At 36.2% G+C, this 24,262-nt stretch overlaps 1 protein-coding gene across 2 annotated transcripts in view; it reads left to right on the top strand.

Moving 5' to 3' along the window:
* Positions 1–24,262, top strand: part of LOC136042674 (NEDD8-activating enzyme E1 catalytic subunit-like) — a 45,027-nt gene that overhangs the window by 3,255 nt on the left and 17,510 nt on the right. Inside the window, exons 2-5 of one of the 2 annotated variants that reach the window (XM_065727634.1) lie at positions 1,920–2,097; positions 8,045–8,250; positions 14,123–14,336; positions 16,771–16,961. In XM_065727634.1, the coding sequence (XP_065583706.1) occupies positions 1,920–2,097; positions 8,045–8,250; positions 14,123–14,336; positions 16,771–16,871 (699 nt within the window). In that variant the 3' untranslated portion in view covers positions 16,872–16,961. Of the gene's footprint in view, positions 1–1,919; positions 2,098–8,044; positions 8,251–14,122; positions 14,337–16,770; positions 16,962–24,262 lie in introns of those variants that run through there. The other variant, XM_065727636.1, reaches the window with a different exon arrangement.

Below are 24,262 nucleotides of genomic sequence, written 5' to 3'. Positions count from 1 at the left end.
TTGGTGTTTTTTTTTTATTTATACATTTTGTCTAATGTCTTTTGCCCATACATTCATTGCCCAATATCTTCAAAAATGAAGCTTTTCTGGCTAATTTTTTTTTTCAGTGTCTTTGCAGGCTATGATTTCTTTTTGAGACTGTTATTTTTTTGTATTCTAGTAGGTATCCCGGTTCTGTGACTTCTGGGATTTTCTTCTTTTTTCTTTAGACAAGAAATGCTCACACGGAATACCAATAATTCAAAGTAAGAGTGTCGATTTCCGTGTATCTCTCGGTTGTTAAATATACAGAGCCATTTGAGCGATCCCATATAGCCTTTTTTTGATAACATTTTAAAAACGATTCTATTACCTACATTGGGACTGGTTGAACACGACGCTCGAAAACTTTTTATGCTCTTACCAAATATACTAATCATTTCACTCGCAAATCAAATTTAAAGCGCTTAAATGGACCATAAAGTGACACTTAATCCCTGTCACTTCGTGATGAGAGTAGTGACAATAAAAATATCACCATTACATTCCTTATTTGATTTTTCTAATAATAACAGTCATTCCTCTGACGATTACATCCCCCCCCCCGTTAGGCCCCATATACAGTACAAAAAATTATTTTTATTTGTTAAATATATATTTATTAAAACTAACATAAAGAAAGAAAAGGATCAAAAATGGGGTTTTTAAAGGCCAAATAAAAATACTGAAGAAAACACAGAAAGCGAATATTTCGAGAGAACAACCGCCTCTCTTCTTCAGCGTGAACAAAATAATATGATCAATGAAAAACAAAAAACAAACGCGGAAAGTACAACAAAACCAATAAAAAAAACCGAAAAAAGGAAATAAAATTCAATAAAAGACCAAAAATCAAATACCTAACAACAATAAAGTGAGTTATTCGCCAATATCCGCGATTTGCACAAAATCCAAACAAATATGGACTACCATCGACGGAGACTAACGAACAACTGAGAAATAAAAGAAAAATCCATTCGCTCAAACAAAGAAAGCAGCAATTGAAATAAATTGGAGAACTAGGTCACCTGATTTCTGATTTTAACCATTGCATTTCTTGCGGATACCCTTTGAGACATAAGGGGTTGAGGGTTTATTTGATTATGTGGTTGGGGAAGTGGTTCAACGTTTATTTCAGGGATTACTGAAGTATCGGCTTCTCTTTTGAGAAAACCGAAATAACATTTCTCGCTCAAGCCTGAAAATATCCTGATTTAACCTGTAGCGCTTTCTTTTGTAATTGCTAATAACATGATTTAAAATACCAAACCCTATACGTTCTGTAATTTGCCGTTTGTTACGTGTGTTTTAAGTGAAATATAGGTCGCATTGACCTGGGTAAAATACGGTTCTTTTTACAATTATGAAGAAAATACTGTTGATTAGTCAAATTAGCCTTTTTTTGCAAGTAATATGAATGCAGTAACCACATTGGTAGAATGCTCCCCTTAAGCATTACGAAGATAATTTCTTAAACCAAATTGGGCTGCGATATACCTAGTTATTTATAAGTAATGAAAACTAGAAGTCTAGGGAAGCTACCTAGCTTGCCTGCAAACCATAGTGAGTGCCTGATTAGCAAGCGATGTAGATCCCAACCGGCTATGGTCTGAAATTTGAATAATGAAACCCCCGATACCGCTCAATTAAAAAGTTTTGCCTAGGAACGGTAGATATTACCCTTTAATTTTTTCTGGGTCATACGTATTCAAAAGTCGCTTGAGTGACAGCAGAAATTCATCTTTTCGAATTTTTTTTTTTAATAGAGTAATTTTATTTTTGAAAATGTTACTACGACTTTTCACCATCCTTAACTAAAATAATATGCAAACAACCTGTATAGTATCATACATAAAGGAGTTTAACTTGTGTTTCCCTAATATCCTTTTTCTATTTATTAGGTAAACTTTCCACTATGTACGATTGCTCAAACCCCTCGCCTGCCCGAGCATTGCATAGAATATGTAAGGATGATGCAGTGGCCAGCAGAAACTCCCTTTGGGAAAGACATTGACGGGGATAATCCTGAGCACATTCAGTGGATATTTGAAAAGGCACTCGAACGAGGCTCTCAGTATGGTATGTGTAAAATAAATTCTAGAGAGGTCTTCAATATAGAGAATTGTTTCAAGTAAACGCTATTAGTGAACCCTTAAAATAGCGAGGTAAAAATGAGGTATCACAAACTGATTGAATCAAAATTCAATCAGCCTCAAAATCAACTAAAAAATGAAAAACATAATGTTATTAGCTTACAGCAAAAATTAACATGATATAAAATATGTTAAAAAAATGAACTATAAAAACGTTTTCTTATGGAAAAAGCAAACATCGACTAGGTATCTTAGCGTTTGACTCGGAAGTGACGTGGAAGCTTCTTAGTGCAATTAAATAGAAAAAAACAAGTTTTTTTTAACTGAAAGTAAGGAGGGACATTAAAACTTAAAACGAACAGAAATTACTTCGTGTATGAAAGGGGCTGCTTCCTCATCAACGCCCCGCTCTTTACGCTAAAGTGACTCTTTCTCTCAACTCTACTTTTTAAAACAGTAAAAAACTTTAGCGTAAAGAGTGGGGCGTTGATGAGGAAGCAGCCCCTTTCATATAAGAAGTAATTTCTGTTCGTTTTAAGTTTTAATGTCGCTCCTTACTTTCAGTTAAAAAACTTGTTATTTTTATTTAATTTCTGAACGTTTTTGAATCAATGCATGTTATGATTTTGGCTCTCCGCAGGGGATTGATTAAAACGGAATTTGCATATTTATTTATTTTCGCTAAATGGCTTTCTCATAGTTTTGATCGAATGATTTTGAGAAAAAAAAGAGTGGGGGAGGAAGCCTAGTTGCCCTCCGATTTTTGTTACTTAAAAAGGCAACTAGAACTTTTAATTTTTTACGAATGTTTTTATTAGTGAAGGATATACGTAACTTATAAATTAGCTTACGTAACGAACTTTTGTATTCTTATTTTTTTATTACATATATGAGGGGGGTTCATCCCCTCGTCAGTACCTCGCTCTTTACACTGAAGCTTAAATTTTGTCCTAATTCATTAAGAATGACCCCTGAATCACAAAAGCCGTAGAATAAATAGTTGAAATTACTAAAAATACTTTAGTGTAAAGAGCGAGGTATTAGGAGGAGTTAAGCGTCTCATATGCGTAATAATTTCTGTTCGTTTTAAGTTTTAATGCTGCTCCTTAGTTCCAGTTGAAAAAACTTTTTTATATTTATTTCGTCATTGTTTTTTTTTTTAATAATGCTAGAAAATTCTGAGCTCTCTTCATAGAAATTTTCTTCCCTCATGACAAATTCCTCGATGGAAAGTTCTCCCAACATATCCCCTTCTCCTCAACCCCTTCCCCAACCAAAAATCCCCCTGAAAACGTCTGTACACTTCCCAATAACCATTACTATATGTAAGTACTGGTCAAAGTTTATAACTTGTAGCCCCTGTCACGGGGATTGTGGGGGAGTAAGTTGTCCCCAAAGACATAGTTATAAGGTTTTTCGACTACGCTGAATAAAATGGCTATCTCAGAATTTTGATCCGTTGACTTTGGGAAAATAATTGGCGTGGTAGGGGGACTAGGTGCCCTCCAGTTTTTTGGTCATTTTAAAAAGACTCTGGAACACTTCATTTCCGTTAGAATGAGCCCCCTTGCAACATTCTAGGACCACTGGGTTGATACGATCACCCCTGGGAAAAAAAAAACAACAAACAAATAAACACGCACCCGTGATCTGCCTTCTGGCAAGAAATACAAAATTCCACGTTTTTGTAGATAGGAGCTTGAAACTTCTACAACAGGGTTTCCCTGATACGCTGTATCTGATGGTGTAATTTTTGTTACGATTCTATGACTTTTAGGGGGTGCTTTCCCCTATTTTCTAAAATAAGGCAAATTTTCTCAGGCTCGTAACTTTTGATGGGTAAGACTAAACTTGATGAAATTTATATATTCAAAATCAGCATTAAAATGTGATTCTTTTGATGTAGCTAATGGTATCGAAATTCCATGTTTTAGAGTTTTGGTTACTATTGAGCCAGGTCGCTCCTTACTACAGTTCGTTACCACAAACTGTTTGAAAGGCAAACGGTATATCTAACGCATACTTTTTCCATCAAATTTATCACATAACGTTACTTAAAAAATAACAGTAATGAAATGAGGTAAATTATTATTTTCAAACCTTTTTCTTATTCATAAGGTTGAATCATTACCTATGATTTAGTAAATTCTTGGTCTCTATCTCTATATCTTTTTTTTGCTCTCTCTCTATTTTATTCCGGGAAACGCGTTCAAATCTCTATCTTTATGTCTTTTTTCTTTGCTCTCTTTCTATTTTATTCCGGTAAACGCGTTGGAAAAAAGAAACCATCAAGTGAGGAAGAATCGCCCTTTGAAGTTGATTCGGTCATTTTCATTAGTATTGATAGTAAAAGCTTATTGCGAAAATAAACTTATGGGTATTTCTAAAAATAGCCTAAAACTCTTCGAAAATGGTGTCGGATCAAAATGAAAACTGCAGCATTGGAATCATTGTAACCAGAATTCGTATAGGAGAATTACAAACCTGTATCTTAAAGAATGAGGGAAACCATTTTTTCACATGGGACGCAATGATGATTTTTTGATTAGGAGTGCGTTTTTCACCAGTAGTGATGCTCTTTTGCCAGGGGCTATGGGATACAGCGATGCTTATTGATCAGGAATGCCTTTTTCACCAGTAGTGATGCTCTCTCACCACGGACTATGGGACAGTGATGCTTTCACTAAGGGACGCAGTGATACTTTTTTGATCAGGAGTGCGTTTCTCACCAGCAGTGATGCTCTTTCACCAGGGGCTATGGGGCACAGCGATGGTTATTGATCAGGAATGCGTTTTTCACCAGCAGTGATACTTTTTCACTGGGGGCTTTGGGACGCAGCGATGCTTATTGATCAGCAATGTGTTTTTCACCAGTAGTGATGCTCTTTCACCTGGGACTATGGGACACAGTGATGCTTTCACTATGAGACGTAGTGATGCTTTTTTGATCAGAGTTGCGTTTTCACCAGCAGTGATTCTTTTTCACCAGGGGTTATCTTAGCAAGCCAGTCGCTGTAGAATGTTGGGAAAGGACTGATTTGACAGGAAACTGTCATATATAACGCCTTCTGTAAATAGCACAAGATAATATTTGTATAAAATGCAATTTCTGGCAACACTGCATCTTCGCTTACAAGATGATATAGCCTGCGTATGTTTTGACAAGATGACATAATTCATATTGATTAAGACCCTAAATTTGTGTGTTTAAAACTGGTGTTTACGTACGGTTCTGTTCCAGCGTCGCCCCGATTTAAAAAAAGAAGAAGAAGAAAAACAGTAAATTGGAAAATTAAACGACAAATTTTGCAGATGAAGAAGAAGATATTGATTTGGGGGGTAAACATATCTATAATGTCTGCAGAGTTAAAAGCTATAATCATGGTATTGGAGTATCTTATGAATAATCAACCAATGATTCCTAACATGCAAAATGTTATAGTATATTCTGACTCTATGTCTAGCTTAGAGCTGCTGCCCACAACATCCAAACGCAAGATGGATATAGATACACTATATTGTCCCAGCCTTACTGATAGGCTTGCATCAAGAGGCATAAAAATATATTTCCAATATATCCCTAGCCACTCACGTATGATAGGTAATAATAAGACTGATGAAATTACAAAAGTCCCTAAGTATTGACCAGCCAAGTGGGAGACCAATCCTCCCCACAAATATCTATTGCTGGAGATTATAGAGGTCCAGTCAAATAAAACAAACCAAGATTGTCTTCCTTCCCCAACAAGCACCATTCTAAAATAACCACAGAATTCATTCTGGCTGAAAGAGCCAAATGTTGCTCCAAGCAAAATGTTAATCCATGTTGCAGTTTGAGACTGGTTAAAACCCGTTTTGTATTTCTAATTTTTTTTTTTATTAAAAATACGGAAAAGTGATACAATCATGTTATTATTTGCTTTAGAATATTAGGGAAGTCTTTTGAAAAAAAGAAACAACTTTAAATATTCGGCCTTAGGGTATGTTTTTGCTTTGGAATAACTAATATGTTTGATTTATCTGATTCGTCTTCCTTAGAAGCGTAAGGTGCGACTGCAGCCACTGACAAGAGGTTTCCCTAGGGGAGAATGAACAGGTGACACGCATTTCTTTTTTTTTAAGTGTTTTGTAATGTGGAGGTTTTGTAGGTTATTTTATCCAGTGAATTCATAATAAGCAATATATAATAATAACGGTGCAACTGTAAATAATGCATTCTAAATATAAGTAAAGGAAGTGTTCTTGAATAGAGTGGATATGAAAATAAATGCTACATTCGTGATTAAGGGTTTTGCCATGATATACTCACTCCTTGGTGATTACGGCCCAATCTTGAACTCTACACCATGACTATACCATTCCACCATCCTTTATTCATTACCACTTCTTTCATTCACCACTCCTTGTTTATTGTCTTCTTGAATGCTTTAATATGTGGTAAGCTTTAATGATTTAAACAAAGGACGTTCCACAAGTTACCAGCCTTGGCCCCAATAAACTATTATAGCCCTTTGTGCTGGAATGTGGCTTGAGCGCTGACTTAATGTGCATCCTTCTATATTTTTGCTTATAGACCTCGAACGGGCAAGGCGTGTTATACTGCCCATTTTTCAGTTCGTGCCCATTAATAAAATCATATGTGGGTACACAGTAGTTGGTATTTTAATGGCCAATATCAGGGTATGGCCTGTGTTTAAAAAATGGCTTTTGTGCATAAGTTTAGTTGTACAATGTTTAGCACTGAACCAAATTCAGGTTTATGCCGAAAGGGGAATTTAAATAATTTGGTTAGAACTGCCGGGTGACGATACAGCTATTATTCTTTTTAGACCTGAATTCTAATTGACAACCAACTATAATACCCAAGTCTTTTCTGCTTTTTCTACAGTTGTACCATGGTTTAGACCATTATTGCTAGCTATTCTAGGTTTATAAGTGTAAGTTTTTACTGTAATTTTCCTGAAATTTAAATAATTTGGTTAGAACTGCCGGGTGACGACAAGCTATATTATTTTTCATACGCACAAAGATAGTGACTGGCAGATACAGCTATGATTCTTCTTATACCTGAATTTTAATTGGCGACCAGCTATAATAACCAAATCCTTCTTCTGAAGCTTGCATTCAAGCTTCAAACATTTGCGCAGCTGCAGATTGAGTTGATGAAACTCCTCCGAACTTCTGTCTTTTCTGCCGTACTATGATGGCCTATAATGTTTGAGCCATATCCGTACTGTCATTAAACGTGAAACACACCTGGCTGCGTCATAAATATAAATGTTAATAAATCTGAAAAAAGTTAAAAAAAAAAACCTTGGGGAAAACGCCTGTATTAATTCCAATTTTATTTTCACAAAATAAATTGTGACCATAATTGTCTTGCACTTGCTAAAAACGAATTATTTTTGTTTTTGAACCACTCCTGAAACGCTCTTGATGCCCTCCTGAGATTTTTCCACATAAGGGACAAACTGAATATCATATCCTGAAAATTATTTTCTTCCCAGTTGTTTTCTATTTTCGAAACTGTGAAAAACTTCCTTAAAAATTTGACTCCCGTCTCTTTCACCCAAGAGTATGTCGGCACCTATTATCTCAATCGTTAAAGAAAGAGCTATTACAAATGATTACAAAGTGACTGTCTATTTTCTGTCTGGTACTAGATATAGACTTACCCAAAAATGAATATCCATTTTCAATTATATGTGGTATTAGATCTCCAGTTATACATATTGACTTATTTAAAAATGGATATACCTTTTCAATTATTTACGGTATTAGATCTCCGGTAATACATATAGACTCACCCAAATATGAACAGTAATTTTCAAGTATATCATATATTGCATATAAACTTATTTAAAAATGAATCTCCATTTTTAGGCACATCCGGGATGACATGTAAGCTTACAAAAATGAATACCTTTTTTCAGGAATATCTGGTATTACGTACAGGCTGACACAAGGAGTTGTAAAGAACATAATCCCAGCTGTTGCCTCAACTAACGCTGTTATTGCGGCAGCCTGCGCAACAGAAGTCTTTAAACTGGTGTCAGGCTGCGCACCAATTATGAATAACTATATGGTTTTTAATGATGCTGATGGGATCTATGCCTACACCTATGAACAAGAAAAAAAGGTACCATTTCTACTTATGTTCTTATTTGAGTCCTTTCTTGATAAAATATTTATTTCATCAATGCTGTTAAAGGTCGAATTCAAATATAAGGGGCTCAAAAAACAACAAACAAGAAAAAAATTAAACAAAGAGATTAAAAAACTGGTAAAATGAATAAAAAACTAAATTTTTAAATTTAAATGGCTCGTTAAAAACAGAAAAACGAGTGAATATGTACCAAACATAGGCAATACCCATGTAAGTAATAAAAGAGAGAAACCGTCGGGGTATTCTGTCAATTTTATTTGTAATGTAGGGAACAAAAGTTTTTCTTTAACAACAGCAAAGTCTCAAAATAGTATCAAAACATTAATCAAGGCTTACAAATAAAAGCTACAGTAAATAAGAGTAGAACTCCTCTCTCTCTCTCTCTCTCTCTAATTTCTATATCTGGAGTTGATCAAGGAACTTAGGACAAGATAGGAACGGTCTCGCTAACAACCGGAGGCAGGCGGAATCTGGGTGGGGAATTTCTTTTGTGAATAACTGTTTTGCTTGTTTAAGTGAGGGCCAGCTTAAAATGAACATTTGGGAATCTCAAAACTGGAAATCACATTTGGGAATCTCACGATTTGGAAGAATCTCAATCTCACATTTGGGAATCTCACAATTTTTGGTCAATTTTGCTAAATTCAATGGGTAATATTTACTTCGATAAGCATTATGTGCTTACCGTTTTCGGGGAAAATATATAAATCAATACCTTCACCAGTTTATGGTTGTTGAAATGGTTAACCTCCCTTTTTATACGTACCCCAGTATCTCATAATATGAAAGTTTTATTTCGCTTTATAAACATTTTAAATCATGGGAGCTTTATTGTCTGAAGCTCATATTTTCTCTCGCGTGTGGATGCCTGTGGGTGCCACGTGTTTCCTAAGGTAGTTCTCTATGCCATTCTCATGCTGTGCTTGATTTGGGTAATATACATTAATCCGTTCAGGGATCCTAAATGACTTTTTAAAGCTAGAATGTATATGTATTTATGGAAAAACATTCGAATGAACAATTTTTTCAATGCATTTTTGTTTCTTCTGTGGTTTTGCCGTTTCGAATTTTTCCTAATATGGACCAGCGTTTCCATTTATAATGAATTAGCGTTTCTAATTTCTAATCTAACTTTGAAAAAATAGATTAGCCTGTCGCACAGTTAATCTATCTTGATTCACTTTTGATTCACATCTCTGGTTCGCCTAGTCGCGTTAGGCCAGCTTGTCGAAATGACAAAATGTTTAAGTTTGTCAAATCTTCCTTCTCCAAAAAAAGGTAACGGGCCCAAAAAAACAGTGTTTTTTTACTGGAATTGTACAAAATTTTGACAGAGAATTCAAAAAATTATGTTGACTGAAATTTCAAACACGTTAGAAAAGTGGTATCTTAATTCATGAATCTTGGAACTTCAGGAGAGAGAGTAGACTGTGAAGCTTTGAACAGATCGGTTGTGAAGTGTACGCAGTTGGGTTGACCCTTGGTGGTTTAGTACTGCAATAAATTATCATTAGTAGTATTAGCTTCTTCTTGGGTCAATTACTTTGTATTGTCTTCATTAGCGATTCACCAGAATTGAAATCCAGAAGGACAGATAAAAAGATTACCTATAAAAAATATGTTTTTTTCTTAATTTCAGTCGAAAATCTAGTATTTGTTTTTAGCTTGAGAATAAGGGACTACCTAAGTCTGGAAATGTCACGGCGATGGGGGAGCTTCAGGCAATGAAGCTTTATCCTCCGTCCTTAGGCTAGTGTACCTAAAACAGTAAAGGGATGTAATCATTAGTGAGATTTCATCATTACTGAATATTTTCATGTTTCTGAGATGAGACTGAATGATGCGACATTTTAGCTTTAGAATTTTCATTTGGAAAGAAAGTCATGCTCTATAACTGAGGACGATTAGATGAATCTGGCCGCACAGGAGTAGGTATCATGTTATGTCCTAAAGTTACCATCGAGTTCCTTGAATTAGGAGTGATCCAGTATCCGAGAGAATACAGGTAAAACTTTAAGGCCACACCAATAATCTGACTGTCCTTAGCATGTTCGTCCTAATAAATGATCACCCTGAATCGAAAAAAAGGCAAATTTTACTATGATCTTCAGATAGCTATTGATGGTAAGATCCCCCGAAAAAGACATCGTCATAATTGGATGTAATGTGAATGCCAGAATAGGTGACAAGTTTTCGAACATTGAATAAGCAATCAGCAGTCGTGGCCTCGGGAGTAGGTGTATGAATGTAAACACGTTTGTATTATGTACACTGTAGAGCAATCCTGCTGTGGCAATGCACCGCCTGAATTCGATACAGACCATCTCAAACTTAGAACTGGAATGCCTTAGCAGAAGAGTAAAGGTCTAAATAGACTAGCTGTCTATAACTGGGTGGTGGAAAACTAATATTTCGGATTCGAAGGTGCAAAGAGGTGCTGGCACATGATCGACATGCACTCACAATTCACAAAGCAGAATACTATTCCCAGTAGGAAAATTGACGTATCGAGGCTAAAGTAGATGAGCACAAAGGAGCATTTGTGTTTGAAATCTTGAAGCGCTTTGCTACCCTCAAACGTGACCTTGAAGAAAAAAGTGAGAACCCTAACTGCCCCGAAAGCAAGGTCGAAGAGAAATGCCTTAAATTCAAAGATGACGTCAATGAAGCTGCCGAGAACAAACAAGGGTTTTTCAAGCAGAAAACGAAGTAACGAATCTCAATAGAACGCTCACACTCTCTGCTAAGAAGAAAGATATGACCAACAAGATTTTCGCCACATGAAAAGTGCTGTAAAAAGAATATAGCAAATTGATAGGAGCTGATAAATAAACTTAATGGTCTGATGTTTTCACCAACGTGGAATGAGCTGCCCAACAGAACAATGTACAAAACCTCTATCAGTGACTTGGAGAATATACTTAGAAAAAGAAGAAAACAACCATCACCTCGCTCAAGGCAAGGGACGGGGCGGAATACTCATCAACAGTAAGTAATGTATTGCGAAAGAGTGAGTATATTTGAAAGTTTTAATAAGAAACAGAGTCAATAATAGCCGAAATAAACTACCTAAAGCTCCTGAATCCGCCCCCTCCCTTCAACAACCAGGTTTATAAGAGTGTATGTAGGATCAACCCTCCAAGGACGAAGTAACCAAGATGACACAAGTCCTAAACATAATGCAGGAATCCAGAAGTCGGTATGAAACGTACCGACTTACTTAAAGCTCTCCCCGAGTTGGCAGTGGTTGAGCTTCATAGTTTGATCACCAAAGTGTGGGTTAATTAACACATGCACGATAAGTGGAAGACTTCACCTATCTTAAAAAAAGGAGGGACTGGATTGTATAACCCACCGAGGGATATTCTTTGTCCTTATTGCCGCTGAGCTGTTCGTAATCATACTCATAAACAGATGCATAGACACCAAAAACAGCTGAATGCAACCAAACCCAGCAGGTTTCAACCCGTTTTGGCTGCTGTGACCAAATCTTTAGCTTGTGACAGATCCTTGGAAATCTTTTAAACACCAACTGGAAACAATCCCAATCCCCAGAGACTTCATCACTGGCTTTGGTTTTGGTCCATCGTCGTGGAATGAGTGATTAATGAGAGATGGTGATATACATGAGGAAATCATCAGTCTACTCTGTGAATATTTTGGTGAGCTTTCAGGTCTAACCCCGATCAAGGAGGATGTACGTCAAGGCTGTGTCCTATCACCAACCTTGTTCAGCTTCATCATCGATTTGAATCCTTAACAAGTACTAAGGTTTTGCAGTTAGCGCATCATGTTCCGTACCAGAACCTTACTATGCTTACGATATGGAGATGCTTGCTGAGTTTGTGGCAGAATCCTAGGCTATTTTCAATATCATGGTAGGGCAATCTTGACTTGTCTCCAATTAAGTCTACCGAATACAATGGGAACGGCAAGAATGGATAAAACCCCTGAAATCCTTAATTGTGGTCAGATCGAGAATATCCCGTCGTTTAAATCCCTCTGCTCGATGGTTTGTCCTGCTAACGAATCCTTAGAAGAGATCTGGAGCCTCAGAAGAGATTTTCAGTTTGGAATGTCCTTCTTCAACCAGAAAAATCTGGAACCTGAGCGAAGTTTCACTTCGCAGAGTGATCTAAGTATGTATGGCTAAGTATGGCTCTCTCGGTTCTTCTCTATGAATGTGAAATAGGATCGCAAAAAAAGCTGAAGCGTCAAATTTGAAAATACTGATTTTCAACTAAATACGGCAGGTTTTTTCATAGACACTAGCCTCTCAAACAGAATGCTGAATAATGAGGATAGGTGATTTGGCGATCGGCTATTTGTTTCTGATAATGTCAACCAGAGAAGATTGACATGGCTTGGGTACAAAATGCGCAGACAAGAATACTAAATAGACAAAAAAAAGTCTTGAAATTCTATAACTACCAGTCGGAAAGAAGAGAACACAAAGCAGAAACAAGACTTAGACTCATGACAATTTTGTGTTTGCTTTTGAGCCATTCGAAGGGTTTTGAAAATACGGCTGTTGTTGGGAGCGGCAGTGGCTAGAGATCATAGAGCCTTCCATCCTCGATCAAAACCTTTTGAAGGACGCATGTTGTTGTCTGCTGGACGCCACGAATAGCCTGGATGTGACCTAAACACGCAACAGGTACAAGTAAGCTGCTTGGTAGTGTTTAAGCACAAAACAATTTTCAAGTACATTTCAAGTAATTGTATTTAAAAAAAAAGACTGGATACAGTTTATATCAAAAGACTGAAGAATTGAATACAAATCATTGTGCATTATTTATGTGTTTTTGTATTTCAAACGTACACCTAGGAAATATTGATTCAACTCCACGGGTGAATCAAGTAATTTTCTTGAGACATATCAACGTGTTATATGTATAATAAACACTCATGATTAGACTACATATTTTATTTGACAACTTTCTTTGAATTCTATGGTTTCTATAGTTTCAGTCTCTATTCTAAAGTCCCTGATCTTTACATGTATGTCTTGAATGATAGCCCAGTTATTAATTTTTACTGTAGGAATTGAAGTTCCTTTAGATGACGGTAAGGCCTCTTAAATTGATAATTGATAATACGGTAAGGCGATAAACTGGGCTTATCTAATTCCTTCAATGGTGAGGATGCTTCTTTTTCTCTAATTTATTTTCTTTGTCGTCGCTACTTGTTGCCTGAAACAAGTCAATTATATTAAATCGAAATCATTGTACATTATTTCTGTGTTTTTGTAGTTCAAACGTACACCTAGGAAAAATTGATGGAACTCCACGGATGAATTCTTCAGACATGTCAACGTGTTATATGCATAATAAGCACTCATGATTAGACTACATATTTTATTTGACAACTTTCTTTAAATTCTATGGTTTCTATAGTTTCAGTCTCTGTTTTAAAGGCCTTTTGATTAAAAAAAAGTGTTCACGTTTATCCTAAAAAAAGACAATGATGCTAATGGTAAAATATAGAACAGCGGTATCTGTTTTTATAATTCTTTTTTTCATCAGTATTCATCAGTAATCTTCATCATTATTTAACGGTTCATTCCAGTGGGGTAAGACAGACTCAACGCAGTAACCTTGACTTATCAACCATTGCTACGTCTCCTATGTTATTTCTTTCCTGTTGTTGTGGCCATTTCATAGTGAACCACTTGAGAGCTCATTCCTTCAGAAAACAAAGCATCTACAGATATTGTTTAATCAACGTTTTTGACCTTTCTCAAAGGAAATTCAGTCTAAAAACATTTTACGGTCGTAATAATAATGACTTCTTGAATATTTTGCTGCTTTGAAAGGCTCTCTACTATTGTTGTAATCTTTTTTAGAAAGATTGTATGGCCTGCAGTCTGGAGTCTCAGATAATCACGCTCCGAGAAGAGAGTACACTGAGAGAGCTAATAGATTTTTTTATTGAAAGCCCCGTGTATCAAATGAGGAGTCCGGGTGTCACAATGGTCACAGCAGAAGGAAGGAACAAAACCCTGTATATGAAAGCATTGAGGGAACATACTGAAGCCAACTTATCCAAATCTTTAAAAGGTAGTAACCATGTTTAATCAAACCGAAACATTAAAAACGGAATTTCAATATCAATAGAAATATGACAAAAGATCGGCTTATTGTGCCGGTTCTAAATATATGAGAATCATTAAGTTTAATGTTACCGATCAAAAGCTAAGAAAATTTTCCTCATCTTCGAAAAAAGGGAAAACACTACATAGACAACCATAATGTAGAGGTTTCAAGCTCCTATCTACAAAAATGTTGAATTTTGTAAATTTTTTTCCAGAAGAAAGATCAAGGATGCGTGTTTTTTTATTCTTTTTTTGTCTCAGGTGTGATCATATTGAACCAACAATCCTAGAATTCCGGGAGAGAGCTCATTCGAAAAGGAATTTAAATTTAAAGCTAGCCTGTTTCGCCAAAAGTTGTCTGATCATAACTTTGAGATTGTCATTTTATATGGAGGGTCATATAGCATGACCCTCCCAAAACCACTGGAGGAAGGGCCGTATGTTACTAAATTTGCCCATTGTTTACTTATAGTATTTGTTATAGATAAGCCTACCGACATTTTTCAGGGGAAGGGAGATTTTCTGGGGATGGATTTTCTACGGGAAGAATTTTCCATTGGGATGGAAGTTTCCCGATTTGAAATTTCCAGGGGAAGTTTTAAACGAGGGAATTTGCCAGAATTTGTACTAGAAATTTATTTCATTTATCTTACTTTCTCGTTGGCGACCCCATTTTATATTGGATATGCTTTGGAGACATTGCCCGGGGGGAAATTTTAAGCAGAGTTAGAATTTTCTGAGGTGTTTTTACGGGGAAAATATCGCAAGGAGAAATTCTGCTTGGGAAAATTTTCTGCGGGAGAAAATTTCCATTTGGGAGGGGGGGGGGGTAGGACTGGGAGAAATGGGATTATCCTCCTAATAGTAATAAGTATTAAGTGTTATTATTATTATAATAATGCTAATGTAATAACACTTACTATATAATAGTAACAAGTATTACTAGGTAATAAGTATTATTACCCTAATAATACTCTTTGAATACATATTTATTGGTTGAACCCCTACGATTCAATTGTCTTAGCTATTGGATAATCCTAGCTGTGTGAAATGATTTTACTGGATTAAGAATTTCTTGAGTATATCAGATATTGATTCAATGTATCTTGATTGTGAATCAAAGGTATCTTTAAATCTATAAACACTTCTCGTTTTAGTACGGATGATCGCTTTCTAAATAAATAGAAAACCCAAGCTATGAATAATCCAGTAAAAGACTTATTTCTAATTCATATTCCAAACCAAGCCCATTTTATGGCATCTGTTAGTCTTGTCAATGAGGTTGTGACGTTAAAACTCAACAGATGGGTTAGAAGAATAGCAGGGGAAATCTGGAAAAGTTAGACTCTGCTAAAATTGACTCTGAAAATGAGTTAGTTGCATACTCCCCTTTTTTAGTCCGAGATCCCCTCCCCCCATTTCCGTGAATTAACTTAAACTTTTCGAATAGTTACCTTTTTTGCGTACGGTATTTAGGGCATATGAGAAAAATGACAATTTTACTTGAACGCATTTTTTCCATTAAACTACGAGGAAATGTTGGTGAAACAACAAATCCAATCTACACTCATAGTTGGCGTAAAAAGCTCAACTACCTTGTGTCGTTTACAACAGCCTATTCTTGCATTTTTCTGCCTTTCTTTTTTCTTAATCGGAATGTTTTCTTAATCGGAATGTAAAAATCAGGTACGTAAGTTTTTTTCAAGTAAACAGGGCTATTTTATTTGCTTAAAAAAAAAAAAAAAATACCGTAAATGGCTAGGATTCAAGTGTGGGTAAAGCCGCGTGGATCTTAATTTCTGGTCGAACGAAAACAAAGTTCGGCTAGACTATTTTCTAGACTTTTGGTCGGCAGTGATGATTTCTATGCAAAAGATACATATTTTGTTTTAAGTATGGGTATATTCAATATAGCAGCAAAAAAAGATTATTTTTGGATGAGCCAATATTCAGTTTTGAAAGCAAATGAATAAACTTTTTCAAGGAAGTCTTTCATGCTTCATCAGAGGTTGAATCTCTGATTTTGATGGTTTTACGGAGTTTTACATTAACCTAATGTGAAAGCATTTATTTAAGTGTGACACATTATACTTAACTTAATGTAAAGGCTCATCTTGATTGACATCTACCAGTAGCAGGCCGGTTTCAACTGGACAACCAATTATAGCCATCGGAAGATTCGGAGGCTGTCTAGTTATACAGGCTGCCGGTAATCATAGCTGCCGGTTCAAAAATGATCTACGGACAAAAAATTTTGCTGGTAGGGTAAATGATGTCAATCAAGACAAGGCTTAACTGGACAACTTAGTATAGAATTACGTACATAATATGAAAGACGCTTAATTCTAAACCAGACTTTAGTGTGAAATATTTTGTCCTTAATCTTTTTCTTTTTTCAGATTTAGGTGTCAGAGAGGGAACAGAAGTGAATGTGACGGATGTGACTTCTCTGATTCCACCTATTTTCAAAATCTGCTTTGACTCTCCAATGACATCTTAAAATAAATCTATCGGATAATATTTTGCTGTTGATTGTAATTCCTACGGCTTTTAAAATATGTTTTTATTATTCATTAAATCATCGCAACTGGTTTTGATGTTTTATATTGCTTCGATGCCAATTTTTTTGGTATTATTGAAACATTAGCCCTTAAAAATACTTACGTTGGCTCAAGAAATTAGAATTATGTCGTTCAATTTTTCTTCTTCAATGTCAAATCAATTAAGAACCAATGGATTCTCAAACCTTAGAATAAAGAGTGAGCTTAAAAAAATTACTATCCATTTCCAGCTCATTATATGCAGCGAAAAAATGAAAGAATGTCATCGTGACTAATGTGTCGATGAAAAAGATGTCTAATATACCAAATTTATTCGAAAATAGACTACTGTGGCAGTTAAATTGTAGTTGTGGTAGTAGCGTGGACGTTTTGTCTTTTGGTGAATTCGACATCCTCTTCATCATCCCCTGAAAGCTCCAGTTTAATACCCTAAGGTGTTTCTGAGATACACCCTTTTTACAACATTAATACACATAGTGTGTTTTAATTTGGTTCAACACTCAACTTCGAACATTCCATGAAAGCTTCACCTGTATAGCATATAGCCTTTTTGGAGACCAAGGATCAAACGTGTCCCAATTAAACATGTAAACAATGGGCAAATGGTATGACTTTCAATCCTTCCCCAAAGGGGTAAAGGGTCATGTTATCTTTAGGGGGAAAGTCATTGGACCTTTTGACTATTCTGAACAAGATAGCTTTCCCAACTTTCAATTATATCAATTCCTAATGTTTCTTATTCATCAAGAAAACTCGTTAAAAATTCGTTTTATGCTTGAATTTTTGTGCCAAATACGAAATTTAATGTCATTAAATTTAATTTCCTTCTGCTCAAGACAGCTTCGCTCTTTACTTTCATTAAAAAACTATCTTTTATTCGAATAGTTAATATAGTAGTAGAACCTCACAAAATGTAGCAGTCGTATCGGTTATGATAGTAGGAACAGTGGCAGCATGCGCAAAGGGCTTTTTGGTTGTTTCAACATCCCCCTGAACATGCCCTTGGTCAATTGATTATCGTCCATAAATCTCCAACTTAATACCCTCAGTCACTCTTGAGTTTCCCCCTTTTGACAACCCCTCAACATCCTCTTAAAACTTCACTTGAATGCATATGGTGCTTTTGAACAGCAAAAATCAAACATAACCTTTTTCCCAATTAGAAATGCTATGTATAAACAATGGGCGAAATGTACAGCTTACAACCCTTTCTCTGAGGGTCTGTGGGGGATCGACATCCCCACAGACATAGTTACATGACTTCCCAACTATGTTGTTCAAAATGGCTATATAAAATTATTGGATGTGTTTGGAGAATTAATAGGCTTAGGAGGGGGGAGGGGGCTGCTTCGACTCTAATTTCTTTTGACTCTTAAAAAGGCCACTAGAACTTTCTGTTTCCAATCGAAGGAGGTCCGTTAAAAGTTCTTACTATAGTGCTGTGTTGTCTATAATATTGCTTACATCCCTTTTGAAAACCTGTGTGCATATATCTTTTTTTCGTGCAATTGCACCTCCCCCCCCCGAAACGTTTACCTAACAGGTTAAAATCAATACTCTTAGCCTCACTAGTTACAGGAATCGTAGTAGCAGTATTAATAGTGCACCCACAGTGTTTTTGGCTTAGTTCAGAATCTGCCACAATATACCCTGAAAGTTCCAGCTTAGTAATGGAAGACTGTCAGTCGGGTGTAAACCCAGCTTACATTCTGCATCCTCATTGTTCGCTTTGACTTGGTTCAACATACACCGAAACACTTCCTGAAACTTTCGTCTTCATACGCTTAGCTTCAGTAGTAGCAATGGTTGTAGTAGTAGCATTAGCTGCAGTATACACATAGCACCTTTGTTTTTTCAACACACGCTGAAAGTTTCAACTTATTATCATAGACTGTTCTGAGGCATTGCTGATGGTTGCTCTTGACAATCTGTATGTGCATAGTGTGTTTTGATATAGCTTAACATTTCCCAAAATTCTGCCTTAGTAACTTTAGTAGCAGTAGTAATAGTAGTAACAGTAGTAGTAGTAGCAGTAGAACTAGTAATAGCCTTAGCTTTAATAGCCATAGTGCTACTAGGAATTACAATAGTAACAATAGGCAAATACAGTAACTATAGTAACAATGACGAAAACAGTGGGCGATTACATAACTTATAGCACTTGCCCCAAGAACTCTAGAGACCTTTGAACTATGCTGAACAAAATAGCTATCTCAAAAATTTTCATTGGATGTGTTTTGGGAATTGATGGACATGGGAGGGGGTGCGTTGCCCTCCAATCACTTTTGACTCCTAAAAAGGACACTAGAGCTTTCTATTTCCAAATCAAATGAGCTCCTTTTGAAGTTTTAACTCCTTCTATAAGAAGTGCTTTGGGGAATTGATGGTTCAAAATAGCCTTTGTTTTAATACTTAATATCCATTTTAAAATTGTCTTTTTTACATCACCCGCACGAACACAGCATTACTAAGAATTTTGTCAAAACAGTTAGCGTAATTTGGATAGTTAGTAACACAGTTAATTAAAGCAACTTTAACATTCAACCTCTGAAACTTATCTATTTATAATATGTAGAAACATATGGTGAATTAATATGACTATAATGGCTAAGGAGTTTTCCTTGGTAGGCGGGGATAAACAGTTGGATAGGGGGCAAATCTTTCAATATTAATTGGGACTCATTGTATGTTTAGGTACATTTTGAATTAAACAAAAGGTACTAAATCAAACCACACTGTGTGCATTCAGATTGCCGAAACGTTGTATGAATAATTTCTCAAGAACAGCTTAGATTATTAAATCGTAACTTTCAGGACGTGTTAAGGGAGATGTCGAACTAACTAAAAGGCACCTTGCTGTTACTACGACTACTACTACTGAGGCTATGGGTATGAAGGTGAAATATTTAGGGGAAATGGAACTAAACAAAGTGTTCTTTACTTGCACGTAGTGCAAAGGGTGTGTGAGCAATATCCTAGGAATGGTCTAGGGTAATGCTTCTTAAATTGTGGTGCGCGTACTCCTTGGGGTGAAGGGTAGTGGTTCTTAAATTGTGGTACGCGTACCGCTTGGGGTGAAAAAAAAAACAAAATTAAACAAACCAAAAATGAATAAAAAAAAAATTAAAAATGAAACAAAAACAAATTTAAAATGAAAGAAAAAATTAAACAAACCTTTAACTTTACAGCTGGCAATTTTGTTTATATTTTAACTGTAGTTTATATAATAGCGGCATCTGAGTAGGGGTACCTAAAGTTTTTGTGGGTAAAAAGGGGCACAGTAACTAAATAAGTTTGAGAACAACTAGTTTAGGGTATCAAGTTGAAACTTTCAAGGCATGTATAGGGGGATGTTGAACAAGGCAAAATGCAAAATGTGTATACAACTGCTACTACCAAGATAACTTCTTAGACCACATTGTCTTGCCATACCATCAAGAAAGAAAACGATCAAAAACGGGGCTTTTAAAGGCCAAATGAAAATACTTAAGGAAATCACAAAGCGAATATTTTGAGAAAACAACCGCCTCTCTTCTTCAGCGCGAACAAAAGAAAATTTTTCTTCGGCGTTTTCCTTGATTGTATTGTTTTGTTCGCGCTGAAGAAGAGAAGCAGTTGTTCTCTCAAAATATTCTCTTTTTTGTGTTTCTTTAGTATTTTTGTTTGGCCTTTAAAAACCCATTTTTGATCGCTTTCTTTCTGTATGTTAGACTACTACTACTATGGCTGGTATTATACAAAAAAAAAATTTCCTTCGGCATTTTCCTTGATCTAAAGCTTTTTCCTTGATCTTTTCCTTTAATCTAAGTCGAATCTGACATATATTCTGAGAGGAATTGATCTCTCGTTAATAAGCTTAATAATTTCTTAAGCGTTAATAAGGCACTTCAGTATACTGCTGTTTTTTTGCAAAAGAATCATTTTGACATAACGAAAAGAAAGCAGTTAACGTTGTATCCGGTCTTTGTCGCACGTTGAACTCCGAAAAATAAACACATTGTCCATTCTGTAAATGTACTGCTAAGTGAACAACAGCTGGACTTCACTCTTTGGTGACGTATTTACATATGTATTTGATTGCCTTTACGGAGTTACAGTATTCAACGTTTATGTGTGCATTAAATGTTTTTGACAATAAAGGTGAATATGGAACAACCCACTGGTTATCTACTTCGATGGTGGTTTCCGTTACGCTTCTTTATTATTGCTGTTTTACCTCCATCTTAAGTAGATCTTCTTCTATATTGTGGGTAACCATCATTGCCAGTAGTTGTGTTGGGTGCTAAAAGTCGAGGATATTGCTTTGTGCACCTTCCTTTGGCCATGCATGGTAATTTTTCATTCAGTGCACCATAGGGTCCATGTATCATATTTTTTACAACAATATCATATAACCCCTTATCGACATTTTCATCAGGAATTTCAGCGGAAATCACATCGTCAATTTCATTAGAAGTAATTTTATCATGTAGCCAGATTAAAATATGTGCGTGTGGCAATCCTTGTTTTGCCATTCCACTGAGTACATCCAGCATCGGACTGACCCAAACACTGTAAGTTTTACTATGTAGTTTACCAGTGATTTCATCTTTTACCGGAAGACACGGGCTGTAATGTCATGTCTATGAACCGCCGATTGTCCTTGAAGTAAAAGCTGCCGTATCTCGTCCCAAGATTGATTACATATAAATGTAATAAATAAATCTGGACGACCATAGAGACGGACATACGCAATAGCATCTTGAGCATATTCATGCATATGACGGGGACTGCCAGGATGTGATGAAGGTAAAATCGTTAATCTTCCAATGTTTGTGGTATTACCGTCATTTACAACTGCATCTCGCAAATGAATGTATTGTTTAGAGCGGAGCTTGGTCTGATTCAGACGGTTAATAGTAAACGTTCTGATTCAATTTTGCATACATATCAACGATGTGTTGTTGAAACAATTGACGGCATTTTAAAATATAATTATCTTCATTGTGACGAATCATTAGTCTATAGGAATAATAATTCATTGCGCTGCATTTCTTATCCGTTTGTTTGTTGAGCTATCAATTTATTATTAAAGTGATAGCCGTCGGCTCCATCGCAAAAAAATTATAGGATATTGTAGGGCATTGTAGCATCGATGAGTTTCAGCAATTCATACCAACTGAGCGTTTCGCTTATGAAGAATAATATATCGAGGTAAAAACTGATCACCGACTATAACGATTGCCACTTAGTCGATAGCTGGAGCATTGCATCTACGCACATGTTGGCCAGTAGGCGTTTTGTCACCGGAAATAACAATTTTATGCGTATCAGTAGGCATCAAATCGATGGCTATTTTGAACAGACGCACTAAATTATTATTTTCGTGGAAAAGATGTTGCAATTTGGAAACAATAGTCCTTTCAACGTCGGGAGAGATTTCGCAACGTGCATTGAATTCAGAATTTTTATCACTGATGAAGTAAAGTTGTAAAAATGTATGATTTTCGCCTGACAATGGTAGAAGGAACCCTGCTCTATGATTAATTTGCCCTTTTACTTTGAAAGTATGCATAAATTGATCTTGATTTTCGATTCGGGCACCAAACGACGTCATTTGGAAACATGAGTTATATTTTCTGATGTTTAACAAAAAATGCTTAGATTCTGACGTAGTTCCAGTAAGCAAAGTCTTCAATGGCTCTGGTGGTGCAGCCAGTTGAGGAAGTTTAACTTTTCCTGAGGCGCAACACATTCCCATTTTTTCACCATTAAATTTCAAGGCCTAGCAATAGGAACAAAGTTTAGACAGTCCCGATTTGAACACATCTCACTCAAGCTGTACTCATCGACTGGGCTGTACCTGAATGCCAGGCGAAAATTTTCAGGTTGCTCTTGTGATTCCTCGGCACGCTTTCTTTTGGTGATATCTCTTTGAGACGCAACCCTGTTTTCACGCTGTTGTTGTGATTCCTCGGCACGCTTTCTTTTCATACTTTCTCTATTAGCCTATGATTCCTCGGCACGCTTTCTTTTCATACTTTCTCTATTAACCGCAAGCCTGTTTTCACGCTGTTGTTGTGATTCCTCGGCACGCTTTCTTTTCATACTCTCTCTATTAGCCGCAAGCCTTTTGACAAAGACTCTTTGAGCAGCTTCCTCGGCTTTTGCCATTGTAGGTTCTTTTGTCATTTTAAAATCTATATTAAAAATATCTCTTTGAAAGGCCTTCTTATATACTTATAATGACGTCATATACAAAGCCTTTGACGTCATAATAAACATTACATGAGTCGACAAACAATTTCATGACGACATAATGCTCAATCCTTATAATGACGTCAGTCGACAGACATGCATGACGTCGGTCAACACACAACACAAAAACAACTTATTTATATATATATACTAGCTGTCGGGGTGGCGCTTCGCGCCACAACAACACCTAGTTGGTGGGGGCGCTTCGCGCCCCCCAAACCTCTCCGCGGTTAAGTCGTTACGCGCCATATTAGTTACGTGCCATTGTAGTTGTGTCCCTGTGTCCCACCTGTGAATATAGATAAAAGAGAAAAGATTTCTCTTTTCGTTATAGATATATATGTGTTTTTAACTACGTAAAACTTGCGAATATACAACATTATTCGATTTCTCATTGTCTGTGCATAGAAATAGATTGTCAGGTTTACTGACTCTTGAACATGCAACACAAAATTGTCCATGAAAAAAAAACAATCCGTATTCAGATCTATACCTCATTATTCTAATGATTGCCCTTGAGCTTTGTTGATGGTGATAGCTAATCGAACATTCCCTGTGTCCCTATAGTCATTTATATATCCCCCTGTGCCCCCGGTATCCCCGTTGTAGTTGTGTCCCTTTGTCCCGGTCGTCATTTATATTCCCAGTATCCCGGTCGTCATTTGTGTCCCAGTGTCCCAGTCTGTAATTTCTCTTTGAGCGTCCCGGTCGTCATTTATATTCCCTGTGTCCCGGTTGTCATTTGTGTCCCGGTGTCCCGGTCTGTAATTTATCTTTGAGTGTCCCGGTCGTCATTTATATCTCCCAGACGTTATTTGTGTCCCAGTGTCCCAGTCTGTACTTTCTCTTTGGGTGTCCCGGTCGTCATTTATATTCCCTGTGTCCCGGCTTTTAGTTTTCTTTTTCTCCTTTATTTTTCAGTTTTTTCCTTTTTTTAGTTTTGTTTTTCTTTTTCAGTTTTTAGATTTTTTAGTTTTTTTATTAGTTTTTAGTTTTTTTTTCTTTTTAGTTTTTTTTGTAGTTTTTACCTTTTTTTTTAGTTTTTTTAGTTTTTTAGCTGTTTTAGTTTTTTTAGCATTTTCTTTTTAGTTTT

This window comes from Artemia franciscana, unplaced genomic scaffold (assembly GCF_032884065.1).
Source record: "Artemia franciscana unplaced genomic scaffold, ASM3288406v1 Scaffold_1709, whole genome shotgun sequence".
Lineage (NCBI taxonomy): Eukaryota > Metazoa > Arthropoda > Branchiopoda > Anostraca > Artemiidae > Artemia > Artemia franciscana.
Note: the sequence above shows the minus strand (reverse complement) of the source record. Positions and strands in the feature narration are given on the sequence as shown.